A 22,921-nucleotide genomic window follows, 5' to 3' on the forward strand; every position below is an offset into this window, starting at 1 on the left:
TCCACTTTCCTCCCACTTCCACTCGTTTCATTTCTCCAAACTCAAAGAAGCCCGTCTGAGTTCCCCACCGCTCCCTCTCTCGCCCGCTCCCCCTCCACACAAAGGGGCAGACTCACAGCACACATAGCAACAGTGCATGGGTGCTGATTGGCTGAGGGGCTGGGTACAGTTCCAGCAGAGGGGAACTCTCCCGTCTGCTCCTGTGAACTTTGCTGCCATTGTCTTGATCAAAAACACACACACAACGAACGGCCCCAACGGACACACAACCTGTCCTTTCCTACTCAATAGCCATTGAATTCATACTCATTAGCCATTGGACTCGCCGACACAGCGCAGACGGAGTGAGGACTCGGGAGAAACCAGTCACATGCGCGCACACACACACACACACACACACACACACACACACACACACACACACACACACACACACACACACAGTCTCTCTCCCACACACTTACACACGCACACACACACACACACAGTCTCTCTCCCACACACTTACACACGCACACACACACACACACACACACACACACACACAGTCTCTCTCCCACACACTTACACAGTCTCTCTCCCACACACTTACACACACACACACACACACACACACACACACACACACACACACACACACACGCACACACACAGAAAAGCTTTGTTTATTAAATGCAGACAGCAATTATATCCCTCTCAGGAAAAAAGCTTTTACTTCCAATTGTCCATTAAAAGTCTCCTAGTTATGTAAAGAGAGTACCCAGCTCTTAGGATCTGAATGGCGTCTTCATCCTCTAGCTGACTACCCTCTGGGGAGCCCAACTGAGATGGTAATATCGGGGATCGCGTCAGAAGAGCCAGTCGTCATGGGGGCCCCCAACCAGAGTGTTCTAGCGGGTTCTCACGTCGGCTCTGCTCTGTTCTGCTGAGCGTTCTATTGTTCTCTGCCCTGCTGGATACTGGTTCTCTGGCCCAGTGGGACCAGCGGGTCTCATTGTTCTGTTCAGACAGAGACGCTGTGGTGTCTCTCAGACCGAGCTAGATTACAGTTCTACAATAAACATCCCCCTACTTCAGCGCCGTCAATCTCTTTGTAACGTATGAAGCGCCAACTACTCCTCTTATAGCTCCTAATCTGCTCGGCTTTCTGTGAAGGAACGATGCATTCGGAGCCTGTAGCTCTGTAGGCTTACTATGATGGAGCCATGCTTTCTAAACCAACTGCACAGTAGCGCTAGGCTGCTGGCCCGTCCACCCCTCTGGGTCAGCGGGACCGGCCCCTGGGTGAGCAGGTCCGGTCGGCGCTGGGTCTCAGCGGAGGGTTTCTCTGGGCCTGGCTGAGTCTGACGCCTGCGGGGTCAGGGGTCGGCCATAAGTGCAGAAGCACACTCATTGTCCCCGCTAATGCCGATGACATAACTGCGCGCTTGTGAGCACGGCACGGGGAAATGATCCCTACTGCCAGTGGCATGCCCACGCGCCCCCCCCCCCCCCTCCCCTCCCCTCCACACAGCCCAGAACACACACACACTCTTTCTTTCCCTCACACACGCGCGCGCTCTCTCTCTCTCTCAAACACGCATGCAGGCACTCGCACGCAGCTAGGGAGGGGGACGAGGGGTGAACTGTACAAGGCTGCAAACGCGCAGCTTTAACACTCCAAACTCGGCAAACACACAGCCCTCTGACCTACGACCCCCCCTGGAGATGACTGCTTTGACGGGGGACGACAGATTGGGCAACCTCGACAGCGTGAGGCGTTTATGGTGTCTGCTGCGTGTCAGTTGTCCTGACTGGCTGGTTGGCCGTGCTGTCCTTAAATCCTCCTCCTCCCGGCCCTGACTAGGCTGGTTCTCGGCTATAAAATGGCCAGACAGAGGCTGCTTCCAGTGCAGTGTGTGCACAAGTGGCCATGGAACCAGTGCAACAACTGTCACACACACACACACACACACACACACACACACACACACACACACACACACACACACACACACACACACACACACACACACACACACACACACACACACACACACACACACAGACACACACACAGACACACACAGTTCCATCTCTCTAATTAGCTGTAATTGAGAGACAGTACCAGCAGGCAGAGCAGCAGTGGCCTGGGGGGCTGAGTGTCTCAAGCAGTGCAACCTGAGAAGGGCGTGTGTGTGTGTGTGTGCGTGTGCGTTTGAATCAGATCACAGGCCTGGGCTTCTATAACGGGGGTGTCGGGTGACAGCCGCCTCAGGCCTGTCTTGAGCTCCGTGCCCCAAACTAACCCCCCCCCCCCCCCCCCCCCCCCTCCCCGTCATCATCTGTCTTCTCGTGTGGACCTCCTGGCCCCGATATCTGTCTCTCTATCCATCTGCCTCTGTTTTTTAGTTGTTTCATTTGGGTGTCTTTCTGCCCCTCTCCTAGACGGCGATAGCGGTAGCACTCAGGGACACCGCTGTAGAGGGACAGTAGGGCTGGTGAGGGACAGTGAGGGACAGTAGGGCTGGTGAGGGACAGTAGGGCTGGTGTGAGGGACAGTAGGGCATGTGTGAGGGACAGTAGGGCTGGTGAGGGACAGTGAGGGACAGTAGGGCTGGTGAGGGACAGTAGGGCTGGTGTGAGGGACAGTAGGGCATGTGTGAGGGACAGTAGGGCTTGTGTGAGGGACAGTAGGGCTTGTGTGAGGGACAGTAGGGCTTGTGTGAGGGACAGTAGGGCTGGTGTGAGGGACAGTAGGGCTTGTGTGAGGGACAGTAGGGCTTGTGTGAGGGACAGTAGGGCTGGTGTGAGGGACAGTAGGGCTTGTGTGAGGGACAGTAGGGCTGGTGTGAGGGACAGTGAGGGACAGTAGGGCTGGTGTGAGGGACAGTGAGGGACAGTAGGGCTGGTGTGAGGGACAGTGAGGGACAGTAGGGCTGGTGTGAGGGACAGTGAGGGACAGTAGGGCTGGTGTGAGGGACAGTAGGGCTGGTGTGAGCGACAGTGAGGGACAGTAGGGCTGGTGTGAGGGACAGTGAGGGACAGTAGGGCTGGTGTGAGGGACAGTGAGGGACAGTAGGGCTGGTGTGAGGGACAGTAGGGCTGGTGTGAGCGACAGTGAGGGACAGTAGGACTGGTGTGAGACCTGAGCTCGGTAGCGCGGAGATGGAGGGATGGAGGGAGGGAGAGAAGGTGCGCTCCGCCGCGAAGGCGAGATGTCAAACGCGCACGTCAAGAGGATTTTATTCCTCCCGTTTGAAAAAAAAACAAATCGCGCTCGCCTGACATGTGGGCGGGTTCCTCGCGAGGCAGGCTCTCCTCTGACCTTCTGCTCCTTTTGAGCGACAGATCCAGTTACTGGACGTCACGTCAGGGATTAATTCAAGGTGGTGAGGGAAGGATGCACAGGGTCCAACAATAAGCATTGCCCGACTGCACGGGGCAAGTAAAATGCCCCGTTGGGCTAGCAAATCAAGCAACTCACTTGCCCCATCGGGCAAATAGTAAAAATAAATGTCATGTTTAACTTAAAAAATAAATAAATATCATTGTCGTCTCATAGCTAATGTTCACTCTGGCACTTAGCATAGCCCTATCCCCTGGCACTCGTCATTGGCCAATCAGGAACAGAGTAGGCCAGTAATGTGAGAGGTGGCTGTCAGTCTTTCAAATGGCGGCAGGTAAAGAAAAAAGGCAGTTTGCAGAGAAGTTTGAGAACAAGGTGGATACAAAAGGGTCGTTTTTCAAAGGCCCTTTGAGTTTTAAAAGGTTTTATTAATAATAGTTATTTGATAACCGCTATTGAATAACAGCTTGTATATTAGGGGCAAGTCAAAATTGACTTCGGGGCAAGTCGATTCCTGACCCACTTGCCCTACCGGACAAGTGGAAAAAAAACCTTAGCGTTGGACCCTGATGCATCTTCAAAGTATTTGCACATGGCCTTTTTCTAGTGAGAGCCAGCACTAAGTCCACTTCACTAGCTGCATGGAGGACAGACTGAGGGTGGTGCGCCCCGACAGCCCCTCCCCCCCGCCAGGAGAACCCAACAGGTCCAGATGGCTCCTCCTGTTCCTGTGGCGCTGGATGCTGGGTTGGCTGTGAGGAGCCGTGGGGGTCGAGGAGATGACGAACATGCAGGGACCAATGAAATCACTCCTCTAGTGAAATCACTCTCACTGTGAGAACACACACACACACACACACACACCATGTGCTGGCTTTGAGGCCTGAGTGAGTGTGTGTGTGTGTGTGTGTTCCTAAGCCTAGTGAGGCCAGCCCTAAGCATCATGTGTCCGAACACACACAGCAACGCTGAGAGCCTCAGGCTCAGAGAGAGCGGTCATGAGTCAGTGCGCTTATGAGGTAAGACCCCCTCAGTGTACGTAACTGGCAGCACTGCAGCTGAATCACATGCAGCAACTACCAGTACTTACCATGACATCTGTCACAATAGCGTTTGAGGGAGGTTGATCCTAGGGCCCGGTGGTGACTGAAAAGGATGCTTTATAACGGATACCAACCATCAGCATGAGTCATGGCGAGCACAGCCTTTTCAATAGCTCTCCGAGGTCTGCCGTTTCACATAACAGGAAACACTGGAGAGTAGCCGACAGTATGTATTCATTATCCTTGCTGGTAGCTACCGCTAAAACCACAACAGAATAGGGGATTCGATCTAAACAACCTCGCTCTCTCTTACCAAACACAGAATCAAACGTAAATGGCTAATCAGAACGCTACAATATCCCCTTACATGTACGTGATCAGAGATAGGAATATGATCCCCGCGCTAACTACACACGATCCGCGCAGTAACTACACACGGGGTGCAACTGATTGTGAGAGGTGAACACCTGTTGTGCCTGTTGGTATGAATCATTGCTAGACAAGAGAGGGGGACAGGTGCCATATGGGGCCAGAGAATCGTCTAATCTGGCCTGTTTAGCAGTGAGAGCCCACTCTGTGATCTACTGGTTTGCCTTTATGGCTGAGGGGAAATTAAAGGCAGTTCTAAGAGTATAATCAGGCATGGCGGGGGTGTGAGATTTCCCCTCTCAGCTCAGACACGAGCAGGGCTCCAGCAGGAAGCACATCCTCCACACGGACACAATAACAGACCAGGGGTAGCCAGAGGCCGAGCAGCTGACTGCTCACTGCCACCCTAGCCAGACCTGCTTCTAGACTCACTCCTCTGACCAACTCTAAGCTCATCTTTGGGTGTTTTGAGTATGACTGTGTGTGTGTGTGTGTGTGTAATAGAGATAAAGAGTCTCTTCGCAAAAACAGGTCTCCACATGGCCTCTCCAGCTAGGCTATACGTCATCCTGAGAGTGAGTTCCACAACCTTTATGAGATCTGTTCAAGCTGTTGGTTCAGCCCTATGGTTCCAGGCAAACAGACCCTATCTATATAGAGCAGTCTGTTCCACTGGCACAAGACAGATCACCTCAAACCATGGAAAAAAAACAACAAGACAGTCAGATAACTTCACTTAGTCCTGAGCAAAACGGCGACCTGATCTCCCCTGATCTTTCCTCACAAAGACAAGTTTGATAGAAGTTACAAAAGAGGCCATGCACATTGAAATCTCTTTCTAACTTTAGCTGACCCAGTCTCCCCATACGCAATATCATTCATCTTATTGGAGGCCTCTCGCCTACTGGTTCCCAGATGTGTCCACTATACCTCCATGCGTGACATGCCCGGGCATGTCCACCCCATCACTCCCTAGTTACCACTCCCCTGTCCGGCGTCAGAACCAGTGGTGGTCGGTCTGCAGTGCACACCGTTATAAAGACCCCCTCACCAGGACTGCTGTATCTACTAAGTAAACACCTCCCGTCCTCACCACTGCAGTGACCGTCCCTCCTTCTCTCTCCCTCCCTCCCTCCCTCTCTCTCTCTCTCTCTCTGGGGCCTGCCCAGGAGGATGAGATGATGTCTGGGACAGAGCACAAGAAAGCTATTCCAACAGCGTGTTCCACATAACAGCACGGAGCATCAGACCGTCATGTGGGTCCTGCTCCAGAGCAGCTTCTATCGCAACAGGCTTTTATTATCTGAACCCTGTCAGGGTGACGGTGTGACAAGATTCTGCAGGGCTGGTAGGAAAGGCAAGCCAGTGATAAAGGTCACACCGGGTCCTATCTCCTACTAAAACACACACAACAGCGCTGTTTACTACTGGCCTCAGCGTGGCTGCCGAGATATATAGCTTTAATTGCCGAGTACAGTGTCAGTGTGTCCTTTAATGCAGACAGCCACCAGTCACATGACATAACCCAGATGTCTGAGCACGGGCCTTCCTATAAAGGCTGAGTGTGTAGAACAGGCGTGGCAAGGGTTAATCTAAATCCCAGTCTGTGTAGCCTACATGTTTACTCTCGGTGCTAGGGAGTCTTGTTACCACCAGCTCTGCACGGTCTGTACGTGACACACTCCGAGAACAAACCCAACTATTCTGTTTCCTTCCTTTGTCTGACATGTGAGACAAGTCACCCAATGGCTGGTTGGGTTGATTTCGTCTGGCTTCTGTCAGACTACAGCGGTTTTGCAGGCTCAGAGCTAACCCCCCCCCCCCCCATCTCTGATTGATTGGAGATAATCTCATGATGAAAAACAGTGGCCTCTCAGTACTACAGAGTGCTGTGTTGTTGTTCCTGCAATTGAATCACCAACTGCGGGTCAATGACAAACATGTGAAATCAATTATCATATGATTATGTTTGACCGGTGGTCAATAAAGCAGCCCGCCTGGTGATTGTTTCACGGTCATCAGTGTAGCGCTAACAAACTCTCAAAATGAACAAGGACGCCAGGCATGGCTTCTAGCAATTTAGAGGTGATCATGTAGCCAAGAGTGTGAAGCCAGAGATAGCGTGCCTGACTGAGCCCCATGTTCCACAACAGGATGGTGTCGGGATTCTAGGTGTTTCCTTTCACAGGCTGTGGTGGCAACCCTGTGTGAGAGATGCACTGGCAAACTGGATGCCACAAAGCAGAAAATCACACAAAGGATCACTGTCTTGATCGAGAGCCACATGTATGTCAGCTGTTCAGTGGTGTCGCTGTTGTTGCGTGTGACAGGAGCTGGTTTTTTTGTTTCCCAAAACAGTTTATGTAGTGACATTTGAGCAACAAAGAGAGGTGTTTATAGATACCAGATGTCTCTGGTATGTTTTATACTCTTATTGTCCTCGGTGAGGTCAGGCTTTGTTATTGACAAAGCCTGCGACCAAGTTAACCAGCTGTTACATCACTCCTTGGCTACCTCCGATTCCTCTCCCAAGGGAATGAGTACATTCCCCTGGATGGCCCTGGCAGTGTCCAACAAGGAAATCCAATGCAAATGGATCACAGTCCGACCACAACACTTATGTTGCTATCTAATATCGAATGTAACTTTTACCTCGTTCGGATTTCATGTTTTCCAGTGTCATCGGGGTGCCCTCTTGGTCTCTGGCAGGGGTCTTCTCTCCGTCTTCCGTCCGTTCTTTCTTCTTTAAATCACTGGCAGTCTTGACACCAATAAATACTGGGGAACCCTATCCTCCAAAGGATTGCGCCTGACTTTAATGTACTAAGCGACCACGCCAGCTGGGAAGCCTTTATGCTGCCCAATTGCTCCCTATCCAACAAAGCATCGCTTTGTTAGCATGCTACTGTACCACGTCCATCGGGTCGCACTGTAAAGTGGCTGACGAACTGCAGCGAGCTAGCTTGACATCAAGAGCCTTATAATGCGTTTATATATAATATATATAATGCTTAGCCTGCGAAAATCAAGCTGATTGGCAAAAGCTAGCTACCCTGACAATATGTCTCCAACACCAGAACCATTGCAGTCCAGAAACGAGGCATCCCCCTATCTCTCTCTCTCTCTCTCTCTCCCTGTATCTCTCACTATCTAGGCAGCAACTGTAACGCTGGTCACTTCGTCCTGTACTGGTCTCTCTCTCTCCCTGTATCTCCCACTGGTCACTTCGTCCTGTACTGGCGAGCAAGCTGACCAATGATTACCTAAAACATAACGAGTTAGCTAAGCATCTGGTGACGAGGACGTGTCCCAACATCCCAACCCCCACACGCAGGTACGGAATGGCGATGCACGACGACGGACGAGTCTCTCTCTAGTCTCTCTCTGGTTCAACGGATCATTCTGGTATCGGATTGACCAAATGTCATCGTGTGAAACATCTCGTCCACTTCTTCGTCCAATACTTGACTCATTGGTGCTCAACTACTTCGTGTTCGCACCTGTCACTTCTTTGTCTAGCGTCATATCGTGGAAACTTTGGAGGAAAACAAGCTCCCTCCGGTAGCGTTAGCTAGCTATCTCCGAACCGCCGCAGTAGCACTTGCATGCTAACTTAGCTAGTGCTACTATGTTAGTACTAGTATGCAGCTAACTTAGCTAGTGCACTAATGTTAGTACTAGTATGCAGCTAGCGGATGTTTTCTTTGACCTACAAAGTGACGGTAAGCTAGCTTACCAGCTCGACAACGCCACATACAAACACAGCGACAACGCAATACGGAGTATCCCCTTCCTTCATCCCTTCCTCACAAAGCTCCTGCCATCAACTCCGAGCTGTAGTCCTCCTCCCCTCTCTCCTTCTCTCCTCTCCTCCTCCCTGCTGCTTGTCAGAACGGCTCAGTGCGGAGCAGCTCGGGTCACGTGTCCCAACAACAGCTCCTCGCTCACTTCCTCGCGCAGCCTGCTGCCATGGCAACCACAAGTTAGCGACAGTTTAAAAACTTTTACGGGCAACGACTTTGACGACGGTTAACCGTCAGAATCGTCGGTTAACCGTCAGAATCGTCGGTTAACCGTCAGAATGACCCAACGGCAATGTTACAATTACAATTTTCTTTTTGCCACTGCTTTCTAAGAGGAGCTATGTTTATCAGTATACTGCACTGTAACTTGTATTCCTGTATTCTATTTGTCCTGCTTTTTTGTTTAAATGTCTATAATGTCTTGCTTTTTGTTTTAATGCTTTTAATTTGTCCTGCCTTTTGTTTTAAATGTCTATAATGTCTTGCTTTTTGTTTTAATGCTTTTAATGTCTCATGTAAAGCACCTTGAATTGCCCTGTGGCTGAAATGTGCTATATAAATAAACTTGCCTTGCCTTACACACCTCGCCAGACCAAGTTAGTAACTGTAACGGGCCAACAAAGTTGTGTTTTAGAGAAAAGACTCGCGTGGACCAGGATTGGATGGTGGTTGATTGCGCGCTCTCGTGGATGGTGGTTGATTGCGCGCTCTCGTGGATGGTGGTTGATTGCGCGCTCCCGTGTGCACGTGGCACGTGAGGTTGCTTCTACGTGAACATTTTGTTCTGGTTGGTGTCTGGTCTGGCTATACTTAACTGGGCCCGGTGTTCTGCACGTACGCTATTGAAACAAAGACTAGACAAAACATAATCCATATTTTGCAAACATTACAGGATAATAAATGCATTGCATTGGAGGAGTCTAAGTCTTCTTTTCTGAGCCTCCTTTATTGAACACCGATCAGATGTGATTAACTTATCGAAATAATTGACATGTAGGCCTAACCAGGGCTGGACTGGCCATGTGGCGTACCGGGCAAATGCCCGGTGGGCCGGACCTACTTGTGGGCCGATCTAAAAAAAAAAAAGGGCTAACGAACGGCCCATAGAGCAGGGACAGCGGCCCATTGGTCCATTTTCTATACTGACACTGGGCTGGCCCAAGCATATGTAGGCCCCACCCCTCCCTCTGTTAGTTTCAGGTGTCATTTGCGTGGGCCGTTAGAGAGCAGCAGCAGCCACCCCCCCCCCCCCCCCGTCAACAGATCGCGCAGCACCCCCCCCCCCCCCCCCTGTCAACAAAACGAAACTGAAGGTGTTCCATCTCACCGCGTCGGCTCGGCTAGTGGCCTGACTGGGGCTACATTTCCCGGCAGGAAATATTCACCCAGTCCAGCCCTGTGTCCGACCGATTGTGGTGGGCCGGTCTGGGCCAAAAATGCCAGGGCCGATTTTTTGTCCCAGTCCAGCCCTGGGCCTAACCTACTGTTTTCAATTACAAAATATGTGTACGTTTAGTAGGTGGGCAATAGGCCTACTATAGTGTAAAATGTTTGACATTACCATTGTTATTTTTATTTTTGTATATATAATATAATAATATATTACCATGCATAGCCCAGGTACCGGTGGGCTACTGGTAGAACACATGCTGTAGGCTATAAATATGTTCATGTTCACTTACTTTGGTTTATTTGTGTGTTAGGCTGGGCAGGTCTCTCGTTGAGACAAAGATGTATGAATACGGAATAGGAAAAGTTTGTTTGATTAATGTTAATTTTTAACTTTTATTGATGTTTTCCATTACTTTATGTGTTTTGGATTTTGTTGACCATGGAGAAAAACAGGTGGGTAGATGTCCTGTCCTGATGTTTTGCATGATTACAAATTACTTTTCATTGTGAAAACAACCTCAAAGTGTTGATGGGTTCATTATGAACATGGGTTCCATAATACATATTAGCACACAATATGGATTAGGAGCATTGCATACGTGCCACTATAGCCTCTTTCCGTAAAAATGATCCTCTCTGAGGAAAAAAATTCAACAACGACACAATGTTACAGTCCACAGCTAGGCAATAGGATCAAGAAGGGCATTTTTGTATTGTCCAACTACCTACACAGAGGGAATTTAAGAAAAGGTACACAGCACCACCTACTGGTATAGAAGTAAAACTGCAGACTAGTGATGGCGACGGGCATGGGGATGAATACACTGTACCCCATTGTGTCGTGTAAGCATTATCTCTGATACCAACACAGAAGGACAAAAAAAAAAAAACAAGAGTCAGGATTCAGGTGCTGGAAATACCAACATTTTATTATCTATTTTTTTGTGACTACAGAAATGCTGAAACATTTGAACACTGAAAAAAGCTGGATGACATCATCACTTCTCATTTCACTTTTCATTTTTTTGCTTAGCAAACACAACAGATGATATTGCACAGCATTGAGAGAGCAGTAGCAAAGCCGTGAAGCTGGGAAAACCCCCGAAACAAATCCACCAATGAAACATGGAACCACAGACCTGAGAGAGGAATACCTAAAACATCACCTCTTCAGCTCGACACACACACACACACACACACACACACACACACACACACACACACACACATACACACACACACACACACACACACACACACACACACACACACACACACACACACACATGCAAACATACACACACACTCACACACACCACCAACAACAAGAACAACAACAACAACAATTGAGAGAAACTGACAATAATAAAAGAGATGAACAAAACCATGTGATCTAGTTTCAAATGCAAATGCACTAACAACTAGTGTATTCTGTTACTAAAATGTTTTTCAGTTTATCAAAACCCTCCAGGCCTCTTTGTATGAATATCATTGGAATATTCCCACCCGGTGAGAAACTAAGTCCCCCATCATATTAGAGATTGTGATGATTGTCGTTGGCGCCGCCGTATTGTACTGGGACCTGTAGCCAAGCTTCCAATCATATGGGAACTCCTTGTTTAGAACAAACAACCAGTCAGATTTGAGAAAAAAAACAATCAATACAAGACCTGTCATTCACTCATCACAGCTTGTACACAATAAGACACAAACAAACCATGCGACAAATGGGACTGAAATTTGGATTCTGTTCCTAAAGACCAATGCCACGGATATCAGTTTTTACACCAACCTAAATAAGATCACTGCTTTATCACAGTAGAGGGAAACAGGATCTCTTATGCAGGGTAGTTGTATTACATCGCAACTCGAAGGGCAACTTGTGTTTGAAGAGAAAGACTTCAATGATCGATTCTTCATTTAATCTACCATCACTATTCTGGCAAAGTCGATTGACTCCACTTGATTTGAGTACAACATATTGTAAAGGACTAAGTTTGAACAGCTCTATTCTCGGGCTTCAAATAAAATCAAAGGAACATGGAAAGACACACACACACACACACGCACGCACACACATAGAGAAACCAGAGAAAATAAGTGCTGTCCAGGTGACGAGTTCCGTACACACTCACACACTGATTCCTTGGTAAGGTTCTTTGCAGATTTATTAGACTTTGCTCATTGTCATTACACGAGTATGTACCAAAAGAACAGATACTAGATGGAGCCAGGCAGCGATGCCACAGGAATAAAAACAGGCCCAGCTCCATGGCACAGCTCCTGGCAGACCGGCTGCCCTGCCTAGGCTCCACCCCACTCTGTGCATGAGACAGCAAAGTGAGCAGGACTTGCAGCCCTCGTTTAAAAAAAGGCTCCAGATTGTACATTTAACAGGAGATTTCCCACATGGTAGCGCAAGCTTGTCTACAGAGACCTACGCCTTCTACCGTCTATACCCGTGTGAATGGCAAATAAAAACTCAACAATCTACCTCACAAATGCCAGTGCTTTTCAACATTATACATATTTTCTCCTTTTTTTCTCTTTTTGGTTTGTTTTAAAAATCTTTGGATGTGCAGTTATACTCATAAAATAACTTTTTTTTTTTTTAAAGAATAGAAAAACACGCACACTGCTTTTTGCCAGCTCTTAAACAAAGTAGCTCCTGTATAACTTTGTCTTTGTTGGCAAGTCACCCATCTGGGTTTCTGGCAGTGTTCAGAACACATATTGAAGTGCCGGCTAAGATTTACGTGAAGAAGAATACAAACTACTCCTTCATCATCTAAGCATGGAAATAAGGCTGTAACATAAAACTGGCTGTCTGCTTTTTTTTTTTTTTTCCTCAAAAACGTACTATATACAAATCTATATTTACTACAAATGCATAAATTAAAGCAGTGGTTAAACAATACAAAAACGCAATTAAATTAAAACAAATCACAACACAGAAGTAGAGATAAGATAAAATATAAACACATTATCACAGCAGTTGGTTTTACCCTGTAAAAACAATAGTCTACCTTCATTATAATATTGGCATAACCCCAATGTCTGATAAAAAATATGCTTCTCCCTACATCCTGCAAGTTTCATATTACAACCCTGAAACTTATTCTCATAACCGAAACAGAGCACTTCTGCAAAGCAACGTCAACATAAATAATCATACAGCTTTTTTGAAGTAACAATAAAATTTACCAAACTAGTTCAGTTCCGCCTGACTCACGTACAGTAGACTCTCAATGCAGAACCAAAAGGAATTATTACTATGAGGTATTCAGAGACATTGGTAAAGACATGCACGGCCAGAGTGCTGGGTCCCCCTCCCACAGAACAGAGCCACACGAGGGAAGGGGGGGGGGGGAGAGGACAGGTGAGAGGGGACAGAGAAGAGCTTTGGTTTATCAGCATAAGTGAAAAACAGAAATTCCTTTGGTATGTTTCCATTGCATGGTTGCGCTGGCGAAAGCACCACGGTGAGAGAGTTAGGGTTAGAGAGAGAGAGAGAGAGAGAGAGAGAGAAAGAGAGACAGAGAGAGAGAGAGAGAGAGAGAGAGAAAGAGAGAGAGAGAGACAGAAAGAGAGAGAGAGATCATTCTTTGTTTCTTCAGTAGTGGCCCTTCTACAGGCTGAGGTATTCACAGAGTCAAAGGTGAGAGGTCAACAGCGGTTTAACACTTTGGTTCAAGCAAGGCACTCATCCTGGGAGTTCTAGAAAGATTGCAACATGTCTGCCTATAGTTTCAGGAACATGTCTGCCCATAGATACGTCAGCTAGTCTGCCCGTGACTGTCAGCAAGTCAACCTACAGCTATGATGTCTGCCCACTCTATAGATCTAACAACACATGCACCTAGAAATGAATCAGCATGACTGCCAACAAAGTTGTACTGGAGCACTAGTGAAGTGAAAGCACGCATAGCGGGATGAAGAGTGAGAGAAAGTTGAGGTTAGAGGAGGAGGATGAGGGGTGAGGGGGGTGGGGGGGTGGGGGGAGGGGTTTACACATCATCATTTTATCCATATCACTCATGGAGGCCGTGCATTGACAAAATCTTTGGTTATCTTTGGTATCAACAAAGTGATAGAGATCACAAATGTAAATTGAGTGAGGTAGCATCTTTGGTTCGCACTATAAAACATCAGTAGGTCTTAACACATTTTGATTTGTTTCCTTCCTTCTTTTGGTTTCTCTTGGACGCGAGGAGGCAACTCTCTCTCGACCTTCGACCTTCCCTTATTTGGTGCTTTTCCCATCCGTGTGGAGATGCTAACCCCGCCTACAGGCAGATGAGGGCGGACGCCGGCAGATAGAGCGAGCGCTCCCATGATCCGGGTCCGCCTGGCGTAGTGCTTTCTCCCTAGAGCTGAAATACATTGAAACCATCCCTCTATTCACTGACAGCCGAGGGGGAATTTGCAATCAGACGAATAGCTTAATATTGCCTTGTGTGAGCTGGGTGAGAGTAATCGTTTGATTATCATAACCCTTACTTGACAGTGGGTTTAAGTGAACACTTGTAGATGCAGACAGCTACGCTGGTAACTGAGAGCTCCCCAGATAAAGGTATCTTTACACAGTGGAGCTGCACTTTGTCCTCTGGGGAATGGCTGGAGGTCGTAGGCCTGTCTGGCTAGCAGAGCGTCTATCTGGGCTCATAGATTAGTCAATGTAATACCCAGACTGCTACGTCTGAATGTTTAAAGTGGGTGTTCAGAGCTCACCTATTACAGCACAAACAGAGAAATGCTGCTACTGAAGGATTTGTCTTTGGTTGGTAGCTATTGGCATTTCAAAGTATATGATAGATACAAAGCTATCCCTGAATGCATCCCATGCATTTGGACTGAAGTCTTCCATGACGCTTGAAAGAGCTGATTTGAATAGAATTTTACAGAAGTGGACTATTGTCCAAGCAGGCATCCATAAGGCAACTGTCTCCATCTAATTATGATTCTACTCAATCTGGGGAACAATTCACTTTACAGTGCCCATTTCAAACGACTGTTTTTATTAGGGATGACATCATAGAGAGATATTGGTGTTAAGTCTGAATTGATGTGTTTCATTTTCTTAGTGTTTAACAGTCACTCTAGGGTAAGTAGGGGGTCTTGTAAAAATACTTTTTAGATGATTAACTACAAAATATATCACATCTTCTCTTTGGTTATATATGACTTCATCTAATATCAAGTAGTTTTACACTTGACCAGGTGTAAAGGTGTAGAGGGCTTTGGATCTCAGGCTCAATGTTTCAGTGTGTAGGGAGAAAGCACTACAGAGAAGGTTGGGGTTAGAGTTTGGGTTGGGGTCAGGGTTAGAGGTCTGCTGTGGTCAGAGCCTCCCTGTGAGTTCAGAGGTCAGTCTGGAGCTACTGACAGACACTACTACCCATCCATACGGCTGCAAAACATTCCAGTCTCTCCTGTGGGCTTCCTCCTTAAAGCTGATTGGCCAATCCCACTGGAGATCCCCTTTTTTTTTGGGGGGGGGGGGTATTTGCACCCAGAGTGTCTCCCCGGTGACATCCGCAGAATACACACTGCTGTTAGGCTGATTAAACTTCCATTCAGAGACCCATCATCGAAACCTACCAATCAGATCAAAGATAAGGACGGTAGATGGTAGGTTGTGATTAGGGGTATAAAGCTGTGAAACCAGTGATAAGGGAGTAATTGTTTTTTTTTTTGCAGTATGCTAGACTTAAATGTGTTGCAGAACAAACTTTTAAAGCAGGTCAAAGAAGTCTTTGGTTTTTTTCATCTTTGGATACTATAAATATCAGTATAGTACAGGTTTTAAGGGCAAAAAGTTGTTTTAAGGTCTTTCGTTTTCTTTGTTTCGTAGTAGTAGTAGTAAAGCTTTTCCACCGAGGTTGAGTCCGTCACGTTAGTCAGTCTTCAGGCTTTGGTGCAGGCGTTGGGGTCAGAGCCGGCAGGGTGGCCGGAGCCGTCGTCCAGCCACTTGTCGAGGCTCCGCCGGCGTGCGTTCATGAAGAAGTTGCTGACCGTGGTCAGCTCCAGGCCCAGCTGCTGTGAGATGGTGACCTGCAGCTCCTTGGACGGGCGCTTGTTCTCTTTGAAGATGGCGTGCAGCGTCCGCCGCTGCACGTCGGTGAACACCAGCCGAGGCTTCTTAGACCCGCTGCCGTGCTCGCCCCTCCCGTGGTCCTGCTCCTTACGCTTACACGCTGGGAGAGAGAGAGAGAGAGAGAGAGAGAGAGTGGGGGGGGGGGGAGAGTGGGGGAGAGTGGAGGAGAGAGGGGGAGAGAGGGGGAGGGAGAGGGAGAGAGGGAGAGAGAGAGAGAGAAAGAGAGAGAGAGAGAGAGAGAGAGAGAGAGAGAGAGAGAGAAAGAGAGAGAGTGGGGGAGAGTGGGGGAGAGTGGGGGAGAAGGGAAAGAGAGAGAGAGAGAGAGAGAGAGAGAAAGAGAGAGAGTGGGGGAGAGTGGAGGAGAGAGGGGGAGAGAGGGGGAGGGAGAGGGAGAGGGAGAGAGAGAGAGAGAGAGAGAGAGAGAGAGAGAGAAACTGTTTAAACTACTATATGGTTAGATACATTAACCTGGAGTTACACAGGTGAAAACACAGTAATGCACTTAGATGATGAGTTCTTTGCCGTGGTTCGCTGGGGAGGCAGCATCAGGACTGGGGACCAAAAAACTCAACAGGCTGGTGAGGAAGGACAGCTCTGTTGTCGGGAAACAACTGGACAGCCTGGGGGCCTCTATGACGAGCTGTGGCAGATGGGGAGCACCTTCAGCCACAGGCTCACCCCCCCCCCCCATACACCTCTTCCACTCTCGGACTCGGAATCCTTTGTCACTTTACATTGACTAGTTTTTACAGGCCTATTTATACCATTTGCATGCTTCACTTTTTATTGTTATTATTATACCCTATGTACTGTATGCTTAGGTATATTTGACTGGATTGTCTATTCAGCACGTTTTCTGCCCCGTCACCCTGCTGCTGTATCACCCGAATCCCCCTTATTTATGATGATTTATAAAGTCTTATCTTATCTAAGTAAAGGCAAAGATCAGAACTTTGTAACAATCCCCTTATTGACATGCAATCCAGAGCAGCGCTGAACTGAAACAGGTGTAGGCTGGGGAGCTGGTGGGAAAGAGAGAACACAATCACATTTGTATAATAATACAGCAGCAAGTAACAGAAGACAGAGGGCGAGTTTGGGAACAGGTGAGCTTAAATTAAGGCCTGCCTAGCCTTAACTAAGCTCCACTTCATTTATATGCTGTGTTAAACTCTTTTACCTCTGACAATGGAAACCTGACTCACCCGATAATTACATAGATTGCATGTCTAACATGCAACCAAGTATTTTGTTTCATCAGCCATATTACAAAGAAAAACTGAATTAGACCCATTTCGCGCCTACTCGGGGAAAGAATTGCCGCTGTCCATGGTGCTGAAACCGATCTGACTTATGCTGTTACGAGCTTCAACCGCAAGGGGGCACCAAAGGGCTGTTGAACAGGGGACATGTACAATATTCGGACTAGGAGCTCGACAACATCATCGATATGTATTTCTAATAAACGTGGTCTATATATTTTGTCTGTAAGCTTACATATGTTATATCAACTGACGAATAGCTTATCCCGGTAGGCCCTTAGGCTAGGACACACATCTAGCCTACTAGAACACACATCTAGCCTACTAGAACACACATCTAGCCTACTAGGACACACATCTAGCCTACTAGAACACACATCTAGCCTACTAGAACACACATCTAGCCTACTAGGACACACATCTAGCCTACTAGAACACACATCTAGCCTACTAGAACACACATCTAGCCTACTAGAACACACATCTAGCCTACTAGGACACACATCTAGCCTACTAGAACACACATCTAGCCTACTAGAACACACATCTAGCCTACTGGAGTTTCAGCAAAGGGGCGTTGAGGGCTACAATTAAACTAATTCAGTAATGTCATGCCATTCTGTCTGTCACTACTAAGCAAACACACACAAAATGTACGGATTTAAGTTGCTGCTGTCAATCTCCACATGCATGTTTGCTGGCCCAACTTCAAATTCAAAGGTCTGGACTCCCTCTGTCAGTGGGCTTGCTGGCCTATAAGAATATTTTCTGAGAGCAGTTAGGGAGAGGGATGCTTTAACAAGTTTTCCAGCGCAGCTAGTCTCCAGTGCTGGTAAACATTAACAGGCTGTCGGGGCTCCGCATGCATCTCCTGTTATAAATCAGCGGCCTGAAGGCCACCTCGACAGCAGGAGCCACCGCAGCGCTAGCCAGGTAGGGAGGTTTCCCAGGATAAGGTGAAATAACAACGGCCTTGTTATCAGGGCGATCGCACGACTCTGCTCCCTGCTAATCATTACATACAAACAGATAACTCCACACTGTGCTAGCCGGGCAACTGATTGCGTGACTATAGGCTACTCATTTCACAACTTCACATCAGGGAAAGACGGCAAGCACACAAACGCACGCACGCAAGCACATACACACACACACACACACACACACACACACACACACACTCACACACACACACACATTCTATTCTGATTTAAATCGATTCGATTCATATATGAATCCTTCATATATGATATATTAATATATATATAGAGAGAGAGAGACAGAGAGAGAGAGGGAGGGAGAGAGAGAGAGAGAGAGAGAGAGGGAGAGAGAGAGAGGGAGAGAGAGAGAGAGAGGAGAGAGAGAGAGAGAGAGAGAGAGAGAGAGAGGGAGGGAGAGAGAGAGAGGGAGAGAGAGACAGAGAGAGAGAGAGGGAGGGAGAGAGAGACAGAGGGAGAGAGAGAGAGAGAGAGAGGGAGGGAGAGAGAGAGAGAGAGACAGAGAGAGAGAGAGAGAGAGAGAGGGAGGGAGGGAGAGAGAGAGAGAGAGAGAGAGAGAGGGAGGGAGAGAGAGAGAGATGAGATGCAATGAGACAGACAGACTCTATTGTTGTATTTAGCAAATTGACAGAATCGGCTATAGCCGATATATCGGTTATATATATAGATAATATAATATAATATACCTCTATATATATAGATAATATAATATAATATACCTCTATATATATAGATAATATAATATAATATACCTCTATATATATAGATAATATAATATAATATACCTCTATATATATATAGCCATATTCATCAAATATGAAAATGAAGAAAATAAAAATAGCAAATGTAGACGTGCTAAATACAGAACGTGTGACACAACACCTGAGTAACTGAAGGCACTGGTCAAATCAACACCTGAGAAACTGAGGTCACTGGTCAAATCATGGAATGTAAAACATTAAACTACTGCGGCTTGATTCAATGAGGTATATTATATGTCTGTCCTGTGCCTTATTGACGTTGGCCTACAACCGCGCGCGAAAAAAAGAGAACATTATTCAGATAAAAACTCGGTATCTGATAAAGTAGGCCTATAAATACGATAATCATAATAATAATCATAATAATAATCATAACAATAATCATAATAATAATCATAATAATATGGCTTATAATAATAATAATAATAATAATAATAATAATAATAATAATAATAATAATAATAATAATAATAATGGTAATAATCATCATCATCATCATCTTAAAAGATTAGCCACTGAATTATAGTTTGGGTTAAATGTCACGATTAGTCTATGTCACCCATGAAAAAATCAAGTAGACTGATTTTAAATAATCAATATCAAATTTCCATGTCTTTCCATATAGGTCGATCACACCCATGTACTTCAAGCAACAGCGGATCAATAATATCCCAGCGGATCAATAATATCCCAAGCTTCTGTCTGATTTCAATATTCTCTTTGTCAAAGTCTCGTGAATATCGAATGTAATGTCTTCAAATGGAATAGAATGGTGCTCCAGACTCCACTTTTGTGTGGAATAGAATTTTTACCAAACAAAAAAATAACTGATGATTTTGTCATTGGGAAAAAATGCTGAAATGCTGCTTATATTAATTACAACATCTAAGGCCGAGGAGCACATGAATTAACCTTAATGCATTCTTTTAATGTCCTTTAAGGGGATTACCGGGGATGTGTTTTAGATTAAACTCAAATGTCCCTTAAAACGTAGGCTATTTGATATTTGTAAGAGGCTTGAATAAAGTTAAAAATGGACCACAGAGGTGAATGTAATAAGCTAGCACACACACACACACACACACACACACACACACACACACACACACACACACACACACACACACGCATACACACACTGTATAACAGATGGGAATTTGGATTTTTAAAAACTGCTAATAATCAATTGAGATTAAGCACACTTTCCACAGCGAATAAGGCCTCACTTTTCAAAAGCCAAAAAGCCCATGCGCGCATCATTGATTGGAAAAAAGCAATTCCTTTGTACGCTCGCGGGAGCGTGGAACCCTGTCTGTCCACTCGAGCGGATTGACTAGGGTTCTCCAGGGACAAATTAATAGAGACCTATCAGTTAATTAGGCAAACCCAGGCCAGGCCCATGAACACGTCACAGCTCCAAATGAGTTCACCGCCCAAAAAAACAACGAGGTTTTAACATAGTCAGCAGTCAGACAATGCAGTCGCAAGGGCTTAAAATGCTTACAGTTAAATGCTTACAGTTAAAAGAATGTTAGTCTTGTTAAAATGAAGCCATGATATGAAGCACCCCCAGGATATTCTATTCCACTGCAGTCTATCTTGTTTATAATTTCAAGAACATGTCCAGCCCTTATAACTCTAATGATGAGCATCGTGATCACACACACACACGCACACACACACACACACACACACGCACACACACACACACACACACAGGACTCCGTTTACAGCCGAGGCGACACCCAAAAGCTCATCAGATGCATCAACACCAAAATAAACATACTCCTAACGATTTTCTGGCAGGGGGTCAATTTACGCACACAGTCCCGCGGTCGATATTTTGAGGTAAAATTACATGGGCTTTGGTTTTATACATACAAACCCAAGTCAGCAGAGGAAGAGGCCTTCTACAGTTTGGGGAATTCCTTTCTGTCACCACCTCCCACACACACAGCTCACCCGCGACTCCCAAATGTAGGCTAGGCTACAGAAAAAGGACAAATAAGGTGGAGTTACCTAGGGTTCGCTCACCTGCGAGCCTGAGTGAGCTCATGCGTTGGAACTCAGGCTCCTGCAGCCACTTCCACATCCTCCGGAAGGTCTCTCGGCCAGACTTGAGCTTGGACCAGGGCTTCGGGTTCCTCAAGAGGTCAGAGAGAGTGCCCTGCGAGCGGCACAGGACGCGCTGCGCGAAGATGGCCTGGGGAATGCTGTAGCGCTTCAGCTCGGTGGTGATCCTCTGTGCCACTTCTTTAGTATTCACCTCCTCCATCTGCCCCCCCGAGCCACCACCCCCGTTGCCCCCCTGCTGCCCCAGGGCCTGGCTCTGCTCCCGGTTGTGGCCGTGGCCGCCGAGGTGGGCGTGGGGGTGGTGATGAAGACCATTGATCTGCACCATTCCCGCCGAGGAGCTCATGTGCTGCTCGGTGTGTCTGCCGAGCATGGACGGGTGGTGAGCCTCAAACCCGCTCGGCGTGAGCATCTTTTCCCCAGGCATGGCGGCGCCGGGGTGAGCGTAGGGCGGCAGGCCGGCCTGGGAGGTGTGAATGCTGGCCAGGCCGGAGCCGGACAGCGGGGAGAGGCTCTGGCCCATGCAGGGATCCTTGTGATGGTACGACGGATAAAGACTGTTCATAGGCGCCAGACCCCGGTCCTCCCTCATCAACGTGAAGCTGCCGCCGACGTTGCCCGGGATTCGTTGATGGGGATGCGAGTGAGCATGAGGATGATGATGATGGTGATGATGATGATGGTGGTGGTGAGGGAACTTGTCGGACACGGTCGAGATGGGGGGTAAGGGCTGCAGGGGTGTGAGAGTGGTGTAGGTGCTGCTCGCGCTCATGCCGGGAGGGGTTTCGCACATGCTGATGGCCGGGTGCAGGTGGCCGGGGTGGCCGGGGTGGCCGGGGTGGCCGTGATGATAGTCTCCGCCGTCCAGTAGGGTCGCCATGCCCATGGTGCGATGGGACAGGCCTCGGGCGCCCGGGCGGGGATGCGGGCTGTGGCCGCTCAGCAAGTCCCCAGGGCCCGTCACAGACTCATGGCTCACTCCGTGCAGGTCGCCAATATGCTCCATCGACAGCTGCGCGTTCATGGTCCGGGCAGCGCTGTGACCGAACCATCTATCTGACCTAGCGCGGTTGACTGTAGTGAGAAGTCCGCAGGACAAGAAAAGTTCAAAATTCCTTTTGTTGTGTGTGTGTCTATTTGGTTGCAAAATGTCTTTGGATTCGTTATTATTTCCGTCTCTCAGTGTCGTCTTATAATGCCTCCTTCCATACGTGTCGTCTCGTTGTGTCCGTTTCTTTATTTTCTTTGCTTTTCTGTTTTAATTTATTTTCTGCATCTCTGTTCGGTTTGAAGTCAAGCCCCCCCGCCGCCGGTATGCAGTCCTCGCGCTCCGGTCCGGTCCCGCGCCATCTCTCCGTGGCTCGTGCAACTCGGTTTCCCCAGACCAGTGCTCCACCGCTGCAGCTCCACAAACAACACATGCGCAGTAACAGCCATCCATCCCCTCCCACCGCACACACGGACGCGCACGCGCGCGCGCACACACACGCACACACACACACGCACGCACACACACACACACACACACACACACACACACACACACACACACACACACACACACACACACAGCTCCTCGATTTTGACGTCAGCTATTAAGGAAGTTAGCCAATAAGGGCGGTATTAAACCACAATTTCGTACGTTTGCTGTCCAGAATCTCACCGATGTTGGCTAGCCTACTTAAATTGTAAAACGGGATCCAGGTATTGAAAAAAACAGATCCACATAATATTAGATGGACTTAGTAAGTGCTAGGCATATATGCCTAAGATAGGCTAATTATTCATTTTAAAA

General features: G+C 47.6%; 2 protein-coding genes across 2 annotated transcripts in view; both read right to left on the bottom strand.

Moving 5' to 3' along the window:
• atosa (atos homolog A) overlaps nt 1-4,118 on the bottom strand; it is a gene marked incomplete at its 5' end in the record, with an annotated part of 11,676 nt that extends 7,558 nt beyond the window's left edge. Inside the window, 1 exon segment of the mRNA XM_084437474.1 lies at nt 3,958-4,118. Within this exon segment, the coding sequence (XP_084293600.1) occupies nt 3,958-4,118 (161 nt within the window).
• An 11,724-nt stretch (nt 4,119-15,842) lies between these two features.
• Nucleotides 15,843-22,150, bottom strand: onecut1 (one cut homeobox 1; the record flags this gene model as incomplete). Its single annotated transcript, XM_084437129.1, has 2 exons — nt 15,843-16,132; nt 21,073-22,150. The coding sequence occupies 2 exons, from the start codon at nt 22,148-22,150 to the stop codon at nt 15,843-15,845; spliced, it is 1,368 nt and encodes a 455-aa protein (XP_084293255.1).
• Between the last annotated feature and the right edge of the window lie 771 nt (nt 22,151-22,921).

This window comes from Borostomias antarcticus, assembly GCF_949987555.1.
Source record: "Borostomias antarcticus genome assembly, chromosome: 4".
NCBI lineage: Eukaryota > Metazoa > Chordata > Actinopteri > Stomiiformes > Stomiidae > Borostomias > Borostomias antarcticus.